Source organism: Camponotus vicinus, unplaced genomic scaffold, assembly GCF_025532165.1.
Source record: "Camponotus vicinus isolate PSW18456_S1 unplaced genomic scaffold, iyCamVici1.0 SCAF_1, whole genome shotgun sequence".
NCBI lineage: Eukaryota > Metazoa > Arthropoda > Insecta > Hymenoptera > Formicidae > Camponotus > Camponotus vicinus.
The window spans coordinates 5,221,790-5,241,440 of NW_028141945.1; the positions used below are offsets into that span (position 1 = coordinate 5,221,790).

A 19,651-nucleotide genomic window follows, 5' to 3' on the forward strand; every position below is an offset into this window, starting at 1 on the left:
ATTAGTTAGAACACAGAAAGGAAAAGTACATATTCTCATCACTTTTCCGGATAATAATAATTTTTTAAAGCAATCAACTTAATATGTAGAGTCTTCTAAAAGCTACATTCTTTTATAGAGATTAATTCAATTTTAAAGAATTTTCACATAAAGTGTATTAAATTATGCAAGGCATTCATAATTGAATAAAATCCGTTATATTCATATAACGCTTACGTACTTGATTTGATTAAAATAATTGATAAATCAATGACTTCAATGTGCAATAAAAAAAACCCGACGTGATACAAATAATTGATTAACATGTCTTTGGCGCGAAATTGACTGAGCTAGTTCTCATGAAATTGTAAAGTGGCAATTCAATTGGCCGCCGTATGTTTTCGGGTAGCTTTCTTATATCGAACGAAATAGTAGGACACGCGACCTGAAAGCCGACGACAGACCTTTCACTCCGCGGAAAGTAATGAGGGTAGATAAAGCGTCTCTGCGACTTCTCTCTTGGTTTCCGGGCTTTCTTAGCGTGAGCGTAAAAGCAGAACTACGAAATGGAACGCACCTTTTTGAATTAGGGATGGAAGAATATTATTACACGAGGCAGAGACAATTTGGATGAACGGAACCGAGTACGTGACCGAGCACGTCGAAAATTTCCCCATTTGCGATGGACGTGCGTCATGGTCCTTTTAACTCGCAGCTGCTATGGCAAAATGTAATTTAAATATGGATGTTTTATAAAGTATAAAAAAATCACAAAATCTTTTATTTTTTGATGATTTTATAATGTTATATATATATATATATATATATATATATATATATATATATATATATATATGTATAACTACATTGTTTTTTAAACTATGTTTAAAAAAATAAAAATCGTTCATCGGCAGATAACACATTAATAGATATTATAACACATTGTGTAACACATTATTGACGCGAATTATATCATTCTGTTGCGATAGTTAATTAAGCATTAATGACTTTATTTTGGTTACAACGATATCCTCATGCAATTTATGCATTATGTTTTGTTTATGTTATGATAATACCGTGCTAGATATATACGCATTAAACGCAAATGCAAAATAAATAGCAGGATTATATTGCTATTTTAGTCACATAATACATAAGAAAAAGCCAAGGGAACAGATTTACATTCTACATAATCTAGCAGAATTTTCATCTGTCCATTAATATTTGATTCCAGCCACGGTACGATCAATCTCCTACATATATTTTATTCATAGATTTTGCATGATAAAAAATGTACAAGTATTCACGAGAGATGCAATACTCAGGACACATTTCGAATGATGCGAATTAACCGATATACCAAGCAATATGTCATATAAAAAATTTTCTTATATAAAATTTGTTGCACTCGTGTATCTGATAAGTGATTTTGCGATATTGACATACAGTGTAATATGTTACAGTTTACATTAAAAGTATTAACGTTTCGTTGTTAAATAATCGTTAAGCGTTCAATAGAGATTCGTGTAGTAAGTAGTTCTGCACTCACACATTTTATGAAACGGACATTGATCGATCTCGACATAGAGCGATGCACTTTCGCAAGATCCATATTCGCTCGGCAATTAAGGTTAAGATGCGCGGAAACAGAGCTCACTAAGTTTCTAATACGATCGATAATGGTTTCACGGGTTGGGCGTCCTTCTGTAAATGAAAATTAATCACAGATAGACAAAAACCCGAATCCGACCCGAGCTATCCCGTCGAAACAGGCATTGATTTTATTCGGAATTAATTGTAAGAAGTAGTATCCCGCGAAAAACAGTTAAATATGATTTAAATATGGTTCATATTGCTTATTTATATGAACTCAAATAAAAACCAAATGTCAAATTTAAAAGTAATTAAATTTAAATATGTTTTTAATATGCATCGAAATTAAATTTGAATACGCTCTTGCTATTAGATTTAACTTGTCCAAGAATATATATGGATCATATTAATATTTAATAAGCATCTAACCTGAATTTCTAATTTGATTTATATTTGGAACAAATAAGATTTTAATTAGTATTAATTTAAATTAAATAAAATTCAAATGAAGGTTTTATTAAGGTCTATATTAAGTTCATATTTAACTGTTTTTCGCAGGATCTGTGAGGGAAATTTTAAAGTTGATCCTTAAATTGAATAATTTCGCATTGTCAAAAGAAGATTACAAAACGCAAAATATTGCATATTTCAGAAAGAAAATTCTTGAGAGAAACACGAGACATAGAAAATGTATGTGCACTATCACTGTTTTATTTCATGTATTTTTCTCTATAAATTGAAATGTTTTTCTTAAAACCTTTCTGTATATACAAGAAAATAATATGAATAATAGAGAGTTAAAAATAGAAACTACGCGCGGAGATAAGTAAATCTAACGGAGAAGATGGAAATATTTTATATTCTGAACAATTCGAATCATATTGAAAAATACTGTAAAATTATCAAAGAAAAGCGGAATAAACGTGTATATTTATTTTCGAAATTTAATTAAATTTTCATAAAGTTTGTAAAAGAATGATGCTGCAACAAGTGGCACACTCAACGAGTTGTAATTCTCATCTGTTCTTTGAGATTTTATCAATTTATGAAATATTACTGTCCTAGTAAAGAACTTCCATGAGAAGAAAAAGACTTATAATTAACTTTTGACTGGTATCTTTCGCCGTGAGCAATTTTGAATAAAAGATATGAAAACATTTTAACCTGAAATATATAAACCAGACATGTCAGTGACGAGAAAAATGAGCGAGTTAAATTCGCGAGGCAAGAGGTAAGCTTCTTTGAAAACAAGAACCAATATCAGGGGAAAAAGGCGGCAGGAATTGAACGCTCAAAAAGAGTTTCTACTCTCTCATCCTTGACAAGAATAAAAATTTTAATTTTAAGTTTTAACATACTAATAATGCAAAGTTCTTGATGACGAGAAAATGCAAATAGGGTTCCGAAGTAATTATTATCTGCAGATTTGATAAATTTACAATTTAACTTGAACTTTCAAGAACTTATTAACGAGTAAAATGATCCGTTATAACGATATATGTGTAGATGATGTATTTGATATGGTGAACGATTGCGCGTATCGAGATATAGTAAATATTATTACAGATATATCGGCTCCTACCTTATTAATAATTTTCTGCATTTGCCAGTTAATTAATTTACACCGAACGAGCGATGTGGTTAATATAAACAGCTTTGTATATAATTTATATCGTGCTGTAAAATTCCGATTGGACGCATTAAAATCATTGTGCTCGTGACGGAAAGGTATTTATCGCGATATAAATATAATAATCGCATTATGCATATGTAATGGCACGTATATATGCATATATGCATATATAAAGATAAAAAGGATCATGATAATGACGTATAATATTGCAGATTGCAATTATCCGCACTATTACGCCACAATTATACTGTCGGTAGACTTGATTTTATATTCTGAGGTTATTTGCCAATAACATGGATTTATACTTCGGGAATAAAATAGTTTTCATACGACATTATTTGCGATTATCGTCGAATATCTCGTATTGTCGGTACAAACTGCCGGACTTGCTTGTCAATGTTCAAGCAGGAGGAACGATGAACGGATTAATGATCATCGGAAATCGCGAACGGGCGAGTTAATTAGCAACTGCCAGGCAATGCGTCGTTTGATTAAATCACGGTTGACGGTCTTATTAAAGACTCGTCGTCGGAACTTGCGTTCTTCCCTGGAAACGAGGATGCGCAAGAAACGTCCAAAGTAAATATTACAATTATCGAGAAATCGTAATAACGCAATCACGAGGAGAAAAGTGTCCACATCGGTGTTTTTCATTAATAAATTTAATTAAATCGCTATTGTCTGCAAAGGAACATGATTCATCAAACGGTTCGCGAAACAATATGCAATCGAAGCAAACTGCACGTTCGATGTCAATAGGATATTAATTTGCAAAACTGCATGGCAAAACCGAGTGCGATGCCGCCACGTAAAGATTGCCATTGTGAAGCTTGTGAACATTGCTTCGCTTTATGCGCTTCTGCTCGCCTGAATTTTATCCATATATCGTGTGAATATCAAATGTGCAAATCGTCAAAAGCTTTGAACAATGTTTGAATGACATACTCATTCGCGCACGTATGCATTCGGAATGTGCATCGTCGACACAAAGTAAGCAACAGACATGCATAGAGCTCCGGAAATGCTTACTGTTATCGATTTTATTTTACAGGACCATTTTCATCGTCAATTACCTATCGTCTAAAGTCTAAATTGACGGGTCTGAACCCGTCATGCTTCGATAGAAACTCGCTTACGAATCTAAAACAATTCAGTAGTAATTTCGAAGTATCGTTCTACTTGAATCGTGGATATATCGAGTTAAAAAAGTTGTAAAACATTTTTATATCTTATTTTGATAGCTTTCTTTTCAACCGCAAAATGTGTATTTTTAATTAAGTGGTTCAGACAATTTTGTTGCACTGAATAATGTCGTTATTTTCTGAAATACCTATACAAGTATATATCGATATTATTCGCGATATATTTAATTTCATACCTAATCACATTAACCGTGATGCACACCTCGTGCAATTTAATGCAATTTAATTGCACACTTAAACGAGACGAACGAATATATTCCCGAGATATGCTCGAAAACTACAGATAGCTTTTAGCATAGACCGTCGCGCTATCATAAAATACGCCGAAAAATCGCCCGAAAAATGCGTGACGCTCGAGTTTACAGTCCCATAAAAAATTTCATACTCGAGGATGACTTCATCCCATCTTTTTCAACTTCGTGGCTTCGTATCTGTCGCGTCTGTATCTCGATAACTTCTCTACTCGCAAATGTTCTGTCATCTTTCGTCGCGTACTCGGCAAGTCGTTATGTATGATGTCTCAAAGCAAATATCTAATGTCATGAAGCAAACTCGGGGAATACTTGCAAATGTCATGTTCTCGATGCCATAGCTTGAAGAGAAAAGTTTGAAGAATATATATGTCGTTTTGAACTTTTATTCAGTTTTCTGAAAAATAATCGGCGCGCAAGTTTTCAATCATACACAAACCATATTTTGTTCTTATTTTTTTGCCCATATAATAACAAATAACAAATATATATATATATATATATATATATATATATATATATTTGTTATTTGTTATTATATATCGTTTAATTAATATTTTAATAAAATTATATACTAATTGTTATTATTTATTTTTTTATTTTTATATGCATGCTAAATTACCTGATATAAGTATTCTTGTATTTTTTTTATAACGGTTTGTTATATATATATAATCAGGATATATTTTCTAAAACTTAAAAGAATTTTCTCTCTTTACGCACATATATAATTGAGTAACTGAAAGCGATTGAGATGTTTTTTCTTTGAGCACTAACTCGATATCATGTCGATGTCATATATATTTAGAAAATATATTTGCAGTTGAAGAAAAACATATAAAACTTTGATTTACTAACGATAGCTAAAGAATAATAACTATAAAATTTAAAGACACGCAACTCTCTTTAATTTGTATATGTAACTATTTAATAAATATTTTAATAGAAATCATAATAAGAAATTAACGTATATATGGTAAAAGTTCTACATTCAAAAAGATCCATCTGGTGTGAAATTTTCATAAATATGGAAATCAGGAAAAAAGGAATATAAATATATATATATAAAAAGATAAAATTTTTTAGCAAAAAAATATATACAAGAAAATACAAGATATGACTTTTGCATATTTTTTCACATTTAATTTATTTTAAAATAAAAATTACATATAATTCTTATCTTATATATTCTTATCTTATATGCTTCAAAATGAAAACATTAGGAATGCTTTGTTCCTTTATCCGTTATTTTCTTGTTTTCGTTAAAATAATTTATAAATTTTCCATTGACAAATTAAAGAAAAATGATCGCATATATCGAATCGCGAAATACATAAATAAAGAGCATGCAAATATGGAGAATCTAAGCAGAGATTTCAAGAACACTTTAATCTACTACGTTATTTAACAGGCGAAAATGTATATAAAGGACCCCATGCATTTTATATGAAATAAGTGGCTTCCATCAAATTGGCTGAAATTGAAATATGTTGTAGTTTAGGTGATGCTGATCAAAAATTTCCTCGGGCAAAAAGTCGAAAATCAAAAGTATAAAAGATACGATAATTTGAAATGAGTGATATTAAAGTTTTAAAAACGCCTATTTTTGAATACATAAATTAAATTAATATATAAATGTTTGAAAAAAAATTATATATATATATAACAGGCGTTTTTTAAACTTCAATATCACTCACTTCAAATCATCGTATCTTTTATACTTTTGATTTTCGGACTTTTTACCCGAGGAAACTTTTGATCAGCATCACCTAAACTACAACATATTTCAATTTCAGCCAATTTAACCGAAGCCACTTTTTTCATATAAAATGTATGTGATCCTTTTATAAATACAAGAAGCTAAAGCACTTTTCCTCAGACACTAAATCAAGTAATATAGGGATTTTTAAAGAATATATATATATAAATGTGTGCATGTGTGTATGTGATTCTCTCAGAACTTTTCTGAAAAGCAAATATATGCTCTGTGCATATTCATCAAAGGATATCAATGAAAGCTATGTTAATTAAAATATTTTTGTAATCTTTTCAAAGAAGAAACACATTTTTTTCTATAAACTCTTTATTTTTCTGTCTTATGATGTGGATAATAATGCAAAAAAACTACTAATTGTAAGAATTTTCTCGTTTCTATTTCAGTTTGATTGCAGCAATTGCTTTTTTGCATTATTATCCACATCATAAGACAGAAAAATAAAGAGTTTATAGAAAAAAACCTACGTCATGCATTTTCTGAGTCTATCAAATACGCGAACCTTATAATTGTTTGCAATTATATCATTTTCATACCTTATGTATAAACGTGTGCGTACATGTGCATTTTCATTCGACACACGTATTTCTCGAGCGAGAGATTGCGTCCCAACGTTTACACGTGTCCGCATTTACTATATAACACGCAACGCGAATGCAAGACGGGTTATTCGCGAATAACTATATGGTTCGGCTGATCTCGCGACAAGATGGAATAACGACATGGGTATCATTGTAACTTTGACATTTTGTCATTATTACCGTTTTCTCCGTAATCTCTTTGAAATACATGTCGAAAACGAGAAACGTGAAGAATACCTACTTTCGCGACGTAAAAAGTGTCACTCTTGATTATATTGAAATATTTTTGCATTTTTCTATTAGTATACCATCAAAGAAAATGTATTCTTGATATCGTAGATAAGAGATTCACATGAATCGGAATTAAATTAAAATCACGTTACATCGAATTGCACATACGAATCGTGCCTCAATTTCACAGTTAATTTTATGCACGCGCACGTCCGCATATAAAACTCCCAAATGTATAGGATGCGTTTAATAAAATTTACTATAATCGACACGTATAACAGAATCTTTAAAGTTTCATATTGAAGCGCAAATAAGGCTGTTTTTAAAATTTAGCGCAAGAGGAAATTTTATCCAGGAGAAAATACGTCTCGCGAAAAATTGAATCGCTTTTTTTTAAGATTTATGAACAATGTTTCTCATTTGATTCATTTGATCACGCCGACAATCAGATTTCGACTGTGTACATCCGAATGTACTCAACACTTGGCAAACTGCGTTCAAAGTGCAGCGTTCATCGGATTGAAAGCTTCGAATTACATAATCACGTTTAAGTTGCGGAAAGCACGTACCGACTAATTCCTCTGTAAGGTAAGTTAAGCGGCCTTATAGGTTGTCGCTTACAGAGCCATATTATGTTACATAAAATTCGCATAACACGAAACATCTCAGCATTACCTAATGAATGTACAATGTTGGAAATTATTGCTGAGAAAAAGATATTTTGTGTTCAAGATAAAGTCAGAATTTTTTTTAAAGATAGACTTAATGACTAATTTCTCTCATTCATATAAACATGCAAATAAACATAATTATTTATATGTTTTTAATAAGATTTGCTATTATTCGTTTTTGATTATTATACATATAGAGTTGTAAAATAAATGACTCACATATACATACATACTAGAATTAATAATCATTCATCACTAATGACCATTAACTCTCGTTTTTATTATTTTCTCGTTTTTATCATTCACTAATGCCCATTAACTCTCGTTTAATTTTTGTTAATTTCAAATAGTAACTTTCTGTGTAAAGTTAACAAAATTTATGCTTTTAATGACTGATAAATAAAATAAATTATTCGACGATATTTTTTAATCAATTATTCATTGATACGTTTATTCTAATAGTTGAACACATTGCATGCGAAGCACAGAGTTCAACATGAACTTTGTGTTATACAACTCTGTTTTACGTATAATAGTTACGAACTAATCCTTTTGCAGGACAAAACTACCTTAAAACCTTTATATGCGGCAAAGATAGGATCATATAAAATTCGAATAATGGACAACCCTTCAGCGTATCAATGGAGATCGGTTCGGAGCACGCTTTATCGCGATGAAAAAAGGTATTTTGCAGCAAAGTAAAAGCTATCACGTGTGTACGAATATATTCACTTCTGCTGCCAATATGAGCGTCAAAAAAGCAAGAAGTAAGAGAAGTCTCTGAGAATTTATTATCATAGCAGCTGTTCTCACGTCAACTCGCAACACTGCGAAAGGAACATTAGCACGATTTTTTACGACTCACATCGCACGATGACCTGACACTCATTCTCCTGATTAATTTTGCTGAGAAGAAAAACAGAACAATTTTTACGAAAGCGACCGCGATTTCAAATATCGTTTGATCGTAAAAGTTGATACGTGAAAATAGCTAATGCGTCAATCGACAGTTTTTTTTGGAATTATAATAAAAGAATTTGAATATATGTATTTTTTTATAATTGTATATAAATTGTAAGTTTTTAGCATTATTTAACATACTATAACATTTATTTAGAGTTCACGTTTTGAATTTTTTATATAATTAAAGGATTAAATTTAAAATAATATAATTTATAATATAATTGGCGTGAATTATAATTAAACTTTATAAATTACAGATCAATCTATTTTTACCTCAAATTTTTCAATTATAACTAACTAATTATAAGTTAAATCTATAGTTACTGTATATCAGAAAAAGATTAAATTTTTTGTAATAATGCGAGATGTTTTCTACAAAAAAAAATAAATAAATAAATATTATTTCGTGACGAAGAGTTCAAGATTTTATTACAATTAATTAAGACCAATTTTTTTTGTTCTTTACAAGATTCGATAATCGAAAACTGAGCAGACTGGTCGAGTCGTACACAGATCAAGGATCCAGATTCTTTTTCATATAGACGAAAAGGCGTCCAGCGGAGAAATGTCACGTGCTTTCCGACCGAGAGAGCCGGCAAAGGAACGACTACATGCACGGATAAGCAATTTTGAACTCGAGATGTTTCAATGCCTTTACCATAAAAAAGATAGAGAAGAAAATCTCACACTATCATTATTAGATCTTATCAAATTGATATTTTTTTAACGGCGAAAAACACGCGCGTATCGAATCACATCCTTCACGATCGTAAGGTATGTCGGTATAAAAATCATATTCGTACATGACGTTCTCTAGCAGCTTATTCATTGACAAGAAGTAATTTCCTCACTATATCCGACTATATACTTTGCAAACAGAATCAATCGAACGTCACCATCTCGCGGAATTTTTATTTAATTACATCACGAAGCACGTGTTGCACGCATTAATACCTCTCGGAGACAGCCGGTCCCGGGGATGGACTGGCGATAACTTCGCGATTGCGATCGATCGGCGTCGATCGTGATTCCCAATCTCTCTATGCTCATATCTCGAAGTAACTTATCATTCCGAACGGTCCATCGGACCAGCGATCTACGGTATCTTTTTTACTCGATCGATCGTTATCTCGATCCCCGGTCCTCGATTCGCGCTCTCTCGGAGCAAGCTCGGAGCGCGCGATTGAAACTGAGAGCGAAGCGAAGGAAAGCACCGTGCTCCGGATCGCCCACCGAAGTCGACGATCATTCCTCCTCTCCGTTTCATCTTCTCTGTCTCTCTCTCTCTCTCTCTTCTCTCTCGTTCTCCCTTTCTCTCTTCCTGCCTCCGGCTCTCTCTCCCTCTCCCTGTTTTTCTCCCTTCGATCCCGCCGCCCTCTTCTCTCTGCTCTGTCCTTATCCATCTTTTGATCTGTCTGTCTATCTATCTTTGCCACCGGTTTCTCTTTATCACACCCTCACATCGCGCGCAGCCAGCTTGCTCTAGGCGAGCACGAGATACGCCACTCCGAGATCGTGTAGGTGGATGTCGTTGTGAACCTCCACGAAGGTAGCCAACGAGGAAGTGAAACGCATGCGTCGAGATTCTCTGTACATACCCTCGTGCGCACCACACCTTTCATTCCGTACCGAATCGCCGGGAGGCATGGACAAACTGTTTAAATCTTCGAAGTGATAACATATTATCTCTTACACCTCATTTTCTTTCGAAAAGTATACGCATCTGTGATTATATACCCCTAAATTCACGAAAAATCACCTTAGGGTAAAAGTCTTTAGGGTGTTATTATTTTTTATAACAGAAGTTTTATAAACTTTATGTGAAATTTATGGGTAGGATTTGAAACGCATAAATAGAAGAAAACTTGCGCAAATTTTAGATTTTAGAAATGGATTGAAACGCAATTTGGTTGATTTCTAAATAACTGCAATTCTTAATAAGAAGTTGGAATTTTTATTTGGAATTTTCTCGCGCCAAGAAATACAAAGCTGACATTGAAAAAGCGACGAATAAACTAGCATTCAACATTTTGTTAAAGAAAAATCAATTTTTCTTACACACAAACTCGTGATAGAATCTGAATCCTACAATATTTTTCAGGAAATCTAAAATATAAAATAGAAAAAAACAGCATTCTATAATATTTTGTAGCGTCGTACTATAAATTTTCAGATTCTTTTCTTTCTTCTATTTCTTTTTTCTAAAAATTATGTAATGTTCCTAAAGTATTCAAATTAAAACTTTATAGGTCGAGACGATGTCATAGTCACTAGCTAATTAAATTTTATCTCACGAATATCTAAATCTCGTATTTTAAAAAGTGAGAAAAAAAGTTTGGAGAGCACTAATATCTCAGCAAAAATAATAATGTCTCCGTATAGCACGCTTTTATCGATAAGGCACAACCCGCTCTATCTGCATGGCCGTAAATATTGACGGAGAAATAGGTTTTTTACAATATGATCTGAAATCACATACATGACAATACTCGGTGGAAATTATCGATAAATCGGATATTGCAACCATCAATCTCCCGTGTGTGTATGTACTTCCTTCCTAAATAAATCTATTACCCATCAATTTCCGACATAAATACTTTTGCAAAACATACATAACGATATTATCAGACATTTTCAAGAAACAAAATTATAAGAATACATAAAGAATTGTTATTTTAATATATAAAAATGCCGTTAAATAACTATAAGCTCTTGTATTCAACTAGATATGTATAATAAAATTATTATCATAAAGAGTATATATATGTATATGTATAGGTATATGTGTATTTGAAATGCATGATTACGAAAGTGTTTAGTATAAAATCGAGAATAATTTCGGACTTAAAAAATATTTACACACACATTTTTAACATCTAAATTATAAAAGAAATTATACATAATATTATGATTTTTTGAAGCGTATATATATATATATATATACAGGGTGACCCATTTTAACTTAGGCAGCCAAATAACTCGAAAAATAAGCAAGATAGAGAAAAATGTTTTAGACAAAAGTTGTATGGTTTCGAGGGGGCCATAAGATGGTATCATTGGTTTGACCTTGAAGAGTCATTTGAAGGTCACGTGAAGGTCACTTCAATTTTTTTAAATGGAATACCCTATATATTTTTGTACATTCTTGTAGCTTATTTCGAGAGCTTTCCAAAACACTATAATTAAGTACCTTTCCGTTAAGTACTTTTTGAGTTATGATGCTTGAAATAATTTCTTAATTTTACATAAACCGTAAAATATCTTGTAAAATATTCATTTTTCGATTATCTTACCTTAATACTTTTATGTAGAAAATAATGAGAGGAATCAATTGGTGTAAAGAAAACACATAGTTGTTTTTAAGAAAAAATATGGAATTGTTAATTGCAAATTACATATTTTTTCTTCGAAACAACTATGTGTTTTCTTTACACCAATTGATTCCTCTCATTATTTTGTACATAAAACTATTAAGGTAAGGTAATCGAAAAATGAATATTTTACAAGATATTTTACGGTTTATGTAAAATTAAGAAATTATTTCAAGCCTCATAACTCAAAAAGTACTTAACGAAAATGTACTTAATTATAGTGTTTTGGAAAGCTCTCGAGATGAGCTACAAGAATGTACAAAAATATATAGGATGTTCCATTTAAAAAAATTGAAGTGACCTTCACGTGACCTTCAAATGACTCTTCAAGGTCAAACCAATGATACCATCTTATGGCCCCCTCGAAACCATACAACTTTTGTCTAAAACATTTTTCTCTATCTTGCTTATTTTTCGAGTTATTTGGCTGCCTAAGTTAAAATGGGTCACCCTGTATATATATATATATATATATATATATATATATATATATATATGTATATATATATATGTATATATATACGCTTCAAAAAATCATAATATTGTGTATAATTTCTCTTCGTTAGATGTTAAAAATGTGTGTGTAAATATTTTTTAAGTCCGAAATTATTTTCGATTTTATACTAAACACTTTCGTAATCATGCATTTCAAATGTCCCGTGTTCTTTCCATCCGTCATATAAGAAGGTCAACTCTCTGATTTACAAAGTGAAAGAACTGTTGAACATTTACGCAAGAGTTGCCTAGTCCTTTTATCGTTCAAAAATAGTTTCTAACTGGATTGAGAACGAGAGAGAAAGAGTTTATCAAACACTTCTGCTCTATAAGCGGTATTACAATATATTTGGATGTGATTAAATTAAATCAATCGTCAATACAGTGTCAAAAAATATTTATATATAGCATATTTATAAAAAAAAACAAAACTTAAAAAATACAAAATAAAAGTGTAATATTTTAAAACTGTACATTTTGTTTACATTTAATAGTTGATTTTAAAAATATTTAAAAGTGTATGCGACAGAAAGAAATATAAAAAAAAGAACTACTCAAATAAATTTTTGCTGAAAAATAATGGGTCATAAATTCATCAAAAGTCATATAAATGGAAAATGTAAAATGTCATGTAAAAAAACACTATATTTTTCGATCAAATCAGAGCATGTGGATGCATTACGACGCATTTAATAGTCATTAAGGATTTTTCTTAAGACTCCGTGCCATTTCTTCCGACAAGTCGGAAAAACTTAAAAGCATTCGCTAATGTCCTTATCATCAAAGATGTCACTTTTGACGGTATTTGCTCTCTCGAGCTTAATGCTCTTATGACATTCAACTTTGCTATATATACTGTAGAACTGCAACATTATACAGCATATGAAAAACTGTTATAAACGTTTATTTACATATGCTCTCAGTACATATATATATCAAACGATGTAGTTCGATATTAAAAGCACATGCAAATAAGCGTTTTATGCATAATTTATCGACAACATTCACAAATATATACTCGTTTTGCATGAAGGTGACATAGGAGTGCGAATGACGCGTCCACTTTACACATTATAAAGTTCTCCAATTTTTAAACTGTATACAAAAACATTTAATCTCTTGTCTCTCGCACAACTTATGCACATTGTTACTTTCTGTATGATGTAATATAAAACGCACAATAGAAAAGTTGGAAATTATAGAATTTTAATCTAATTAATTACTATTTCTCGTAAAAATAATCGGAAAACACTGAAACGATTTTCTTTATAAAGTAAAGTTGCGTGAATATAAGTTTTAAAGTGTATCTTAGAAATTATTTTAAACATATATAAATGAAAATATAAATATACATATCTGCACATATACGTAACATTTAATAATAACATTTCGCAATATTAAAAAATATAAATTTTAGAAAATTTAATTTTTTTAATTTTGTTTTTGCAAATGCATTAATTATTGCCAATAATTTTTATCATATAAGATTTTTCTCGTGAATTTTATGTATTAAGAGATGATAATTTCAACAGTCGATAAAGTATTTTGGCATTCGAAATATTGATTAATATTCACTAATATACTGCCAAATTTATATCGAATAAAAATATTTAACTGAAGAAATATATTAATAAAACTGATCCAACATACACAATGCGAGTATATAGCTATTTCTGGAAAACTACCTTTATCAAATTAATTTTTATATATTATTCGCGATATATATATACATTATTCACAATACATTTGCGTGTACATATGATAGATGTAAATATGACAGATATCATCTTCGAATGAAAAAATAATCCCGGACGAAAATCCTTGTAACACTTTAAATAGATACCGGTAATCTTTTAAGTTCATTAAGGAAATGTTTAAATATAGATGTAGTGACGTATAAAGCCGTGTGAGAAGATATCAATAATAGAAATATCCCAGCATGATAAGTTACACGATAACGATAAATGATATGATAAGACACTGATCATCTAATGATTAAAGAGAGTTAAACAAAAAATTACGCAAATACTTTCTTATTCGCTAAAAATATTATAAATGAGCACAATATCCGAAAAGTCATATATTAACAGATTATATTTTTCACGTATATCACACAAATAAATTCTTTGACTTATATTTTAGTATTTTTACAGTAAATTTGGCATCAATAAATTTTTTATAATATGATAACGTTATTTAAAGCCTCAATGCTATTATAAAAGGAAGATTAATTTTATTCTTGTGAAATATATTTATATAATCTCACAAAATTTATATGAATATTATAAATTTGTCATTAAGAGAAGGACGATTACATCGAAACGAAAGAGAATGACAAAAATTATAACTGTAGTAAAACCTCTCGAGATGATTAATGTACGAGATGTATCATCTTTCTTTCACGTCATTCGGGGTATATTGATTCTTGTCAAATTTATAGTGAGTGCTCATAGCAACACTGCCATTAACGTTATGGAGCGATTCGAAAAGATAAAAATAGAGATGTCTTCATCAACAAATTATTAATGTTAATTACTAATTATTATATAATTATTATATTAGTATTATAAAATATGAATACACATTTGATAATTCCAAAAAATTCCAAAAAATAAATATATGAAAAATATATAGATGCATTTAAAAACATTTCAAGATAAAAATCATTGTTTCCTGTCATATAAGCTTCTGATAAGATGCATATTAATTTTAGAGAAATATCAGATGGCAAATATGATTTGGAAATCAATTATAACGTTATAATTATGAATTGTTTGTTCATCAGATGATATCTATATATTATTTTTTATACGACTGCAATAATATATTTTCCATTAAAAAAATCGATAAGCAAATGTAAGTAACAATGATGGACTCTCCTACTATTGGGTCATCATTTTGAGTAACGACAATTATATTTAAATATACTTGTTTACAACTTGGAGCGTCGTTGTCTACGATTTAATCAGTTAAAACAGAAGTATGCGATAAATACGGATAAACACGAAACGATGATTATTATCTTTTTAATCTGAATTCGATAGTGCGATATTTCATAAAAGAAACAATGACATTCTTTATGCTATATGATAATTATATTGTTATATGAATGACTATATATTTCAATAATTAATCCTTAAGTATTTTTATGAAACTTTTTTTATATTTTATAATTTTCTTCGTAATTACTTTATTTTGCATTGATAATATTGTATTAATCAATTTATCAATTGATATATTTTATATTATGTTTATAATATGTCAATATGCTTTCATTAATCAAAAAATATTCTATTGCAATTTTCATAAAATTTAATTTAATTTTTCATTTGTGATTATTTTACATATATGTTTTTTTATTCATTAAAGAGATATATATCTCTAAGTAAATTTTATACATCTCATATTATCTATGTATTTTGGAAATATTTGTGTATAAATATGATTAATAAATCATTTATTAAATAAAGTTTAAATACTTCTACACAAATATTTACACACAAATATTTCTAAAATAGATAATAAGATATATGTAAAATCTACATAGAGATATATCTTTTTATAATGAATAAAAAAAATGTACATAAAATAATCAAAAATGAAAAATTAATTTAAATTATTTATATAGAGCACATATATCTATATATTCGTTTTAAAATATCTTCTGAATGCATCATTATTTGATAAATAATTATTTTGCTCTACTCTCAAGAAGTTTATGACTAATAACATAATGTAGTTAATGAATAAAAATTACACTCACCACCGTACGAACTGCCAACGTGATCTCTTAAAGCTTCTGGATAATCATTGGGGGTCGTAGCTTCGACATCGAAAGTACCATAAGTGATGTGGTGGTCTTTTTTGATAAATTCTACCATTGATTTCATCATAAGCTGACACGTATGCCTACCAGCAATTTGACTTTGTCCGTTCGTTGCATAAACGAGATGCACTTTATGCCAGTTGTACCTAATTCATAAAAAAGAGAAATAATAAAAGTTTTATCAAAAACCAATTAAACAGTGAAAAAGTCCGTAAGATTAAAATCGAATAAACAATAACAGAAGGCTTCTTGAACTAAGCGTAAGGTGTACATACGAAAGTTAAAAATTATTAACACTTTATGTATGATAATAAGCACTCTAAATTCTTTATTTATTTATGACAAACGCCGCGTTTCGATCCATTTTAGATCCTTATCAATGTCAAAACGATGTTATAAAACTTTTGTAAATTTTATAACATCGTTTTGACATTGATAAGGATCCAAAATGGATCGAAACGCAGCTTTGTCATAAATAAGTAAAGAATTTAGAATGCATTGTCATACATAATATGTTAATAATTTTTAACTTTCGTATGTACACTTTCTGTTATTGTTTATTCGAATAAAGTTTTGTTACATAAAAGTTGATTTATTGCCATTTCAGTTTATTCGTACAAGAACTAATTATATTTGTAATAAAACAGTCAATGAAATTATGTGGAAGAATATATATATTAAAAATATAAAATATTTAGTACACAGCAATAAAATATAATGGATAGATTTTTTATTTTAAAACTCGAGTTATACATACCGATTCATTATAGTTACAAAAAATTCAGCGATGTCCCTGAAGGCCAAATTTCCTATTCTTGTAGTCATAAAGTATTCGTCTTTACATTCGACTTTTTTCTCGGTAAAATCAAAAGTAAAGCCTCCTGTGGTAATTAACGGTGCTCCAAAGAATTTCACAACTCTGCCAACAACCGCTGCGTAAAAAAAAAACTCTCAATTAATGAAGACAGAACAGAGAGAAGAAATATAATCCATAGGAAATATGAATTTATTGAATTTTATATACGAATGTATCAATGAAACAGATAGATAGAGAGAGAGAGAGAGAGAGAGAGAGAGAGAGAGAGAGATTTAATAAATAGCAAGAAAATTAAAAAATAAAAAATATACGAAACATAAAAAAATAAATTTACTGTCATAATATGGTAATTAAATAATTCTAACACTGCAGGTTTTATGCGAAGAATTATGAAAATTTTGATATATCAGAGTAAATATATATATATATTATATCTAATAAAACACGAGCTTTCACAGTTTTGATGTGATTTATGTGTGGATTAAAGCGTAAGCAGAATATCAAGATAATTTTAGCTCGTTTATTTTCAAATCGAGCGTTTCCGGCTCATCATCATTTTTATAGAGTAATTATATTTTAGAAAAAAAAAATAAAATTCAAAAAAGGGATTAAAGAAACATACCGACACAATAATCACACGCTGGCCCGAGAAATAAGTGCACACAATGCGAAAAACTATCAATTGCACCGATTTGCGCATACATTGCATCGCAATGGTCGTCCTGCGACAGAAATTTCAGCTTCAACCAATAAGGTAGCAAATTACGCGATCTCGCTTCATATATCGCTAAATCTGTGAAAAAAACACGATATTTTCTTTAAATATTTTATTAAATTAAAAAAATGTCTCTTATGCATAACTTTTAATGTATTAATTTCTTATGTATAATTTTTTTAATAATACATCAATTTCAATTTTGTTTATCGTTTAAAATATAACAATAATAATATAATTATAGCTCTTTTTTCTATTATTTGCAACATAAATTTATGCATTTATATAATGCATTTTATAAAACAGACAAAATAAATGTGATCTAAAATTCAATTATAATTATACGTATTATAAAGTTTAACTTTAAATAGAATTAAAAAGTGCTTAGTCTTGTAATATATGTAAAAATTAACGAATATACAAATTTTTAATTGGATCTCGATCCAGGGAAAATGGCCGATAAAATAAAAATTTTTTATAAAGGTACAAATTTAAATTTTTATAAGGAAATATTAAAAATGGTAATTGGGTTTATGTGGAAGCTTGCATATTCTATGCGTCATAAATTTTATTTTAGGTTAAAAAGGAAATCCAATCTTGAGTTAGGAAAATTTTGGGCAACTAACAATAGTTACACTCTTTGTAGAATATTATACGCGAAACTCTAGATTTTATTTAACTCCCCGCAATTAGCTGATCTCAACGTTTGTTTGAATAATCTCACCAAGAACCGGAAGAACCTTAGGTAATGAAATATCGAATCTTGGATCTGCTGGTAGAAGAACAGCAACTCTCAGCTCGCAAGAAACGACACCATCGCGACTTGTACTACATAACGTCTCGCAGTCGCGATGCAATTGTACTTCGCGACACGTCACTTTGCCTCCCACTCGATGCATTAACCAAAACATCGCTAGCATAACGACCTTACAGGACCCCATGGATACGAATGGAAAAATGATACAATTTAAATCGGGCTTTTCACTAATTCCAATCGAAAATCGTGAAATATTATTATTTCGACATTAGATACAACAACAATCTATCTGTCACAATCACTCGATAAGTATTTTTCTCATCGCGAGATGCTCCATACGTATAAAATCCTGATTCATAAGCTCACTCGTCACCGTATTGCAATTTTTGAAATTCACTTATGTAATGCATTTTTATTCATTTTCACAATGTGTCGGACTATATCAACAGCTATTTCACTAGCTTTCCTTAGCAGAGAGCGATTATTTTCATTCGTCGCTTTTTCAAATAAATTATTCTCTAATAAATTACACAAATGGATTATCCAAATACGTTACCGTACCTTATACAATTGTCTTTATTATAATAAAAAAATATAAAAAATACAAGAATTGCATATAATTTTCTAATATTAATATATTCAATAATAATCTTAAAAAAATTAAAGAATTTATTTTGTGTATATGTAATTACTTCTTTATTTTTAGAAAAAAATTAACTTTGAAATATAAAATTTGCAATTAAGTTTAGACAAAAAAAAACCTTTAATTGCCAATTTTGTAAATAAGGATAT

General features: G+C 29.7%; 2 protein-coding genes across 6 annotated transcripts in view; both read right to left on the reverse strand.

The window, feature by feature from the left end:
- LOC145969050 (atrial natriuretic peptide receptor 1) overlaps positions 1–10,187 on the reverse strand; it is an 85,253-nt gene extending 75,066 nt beyond the window's left edge. For 3 of the 4 annotated variants that reach the window (XR_014437940.1, XM_083094921.1, XM_083094915.1), the window contains exon 1: positions 9,833–10,187. The gene's annotated coding sequence lies outside the window, so the exon portion shown is untranslated. The remainder of the gene's footprint in view (positions 1–9,832) is intronic. The other variant, XM_083094924.1, reaches the window with a different exon arrangement.
- On the reverse strand, positions 947–19,365 carry LOC145969072 (atrial natriuretic peptide receptor 1-like). 2 transcript variants are annotated; one of them, XM_083094933.1, is made up of 5 exons: positions 18,827–19,365; positions 18,010–18,180; positions 17,328–17,502; positions 16,508–16,716; positions 947–1,683 (listed from the first exon to the last, which is right to left on the reverse strand). In XM_083094933.1, the coding sequence occupies exons 1-5, from the start codon at positions 19,041–19,043 to the stop codon at positions 1,472–1,474; spliced, it is 984 nt and encodes a 327-aa protein (XP_082951059.1). In that variant the 5' UTR covers positions 19,044–19,365; the 3' UTR covers positions 947–1,471. The 2 variants fall into 2 exon arrangements, with proteins under 2 accessions (XP_082951059.1, XP_082951062.1); XM_083094936.1 differs by lacking the exon at positions 947–1,683 and adding an exon at positions 13,545–13,607.
- Between the last annotated feature and the right edge of the window lie 286 nt (positions 19,366–19,651).

Bases quoted from the DNA above. Each gene is read 5' to 3' on its own strand.
- LOC145969072 (XM_083094933.1), bottom strand. From the start codon at position 19,043: ATGGGGTCCTGTAAGGTCGTTATGCTAGCGATGTTTTGGTTAATGCAT. The intron at 16,717-17,327 runs GTATGTATAACT...TTTATGAATTAG, and splicing joins TTTGTAACTATAATGAATCG to GTACAACTGGCATAAAGTGC. The intron at 1,684-16,507 runs GTGAGTGTAATT...TTTCATTTACAG, and splicing joins CGTTGGCAGTTCGTACGGTG to AAGGACGCCCAACCCGTGAA.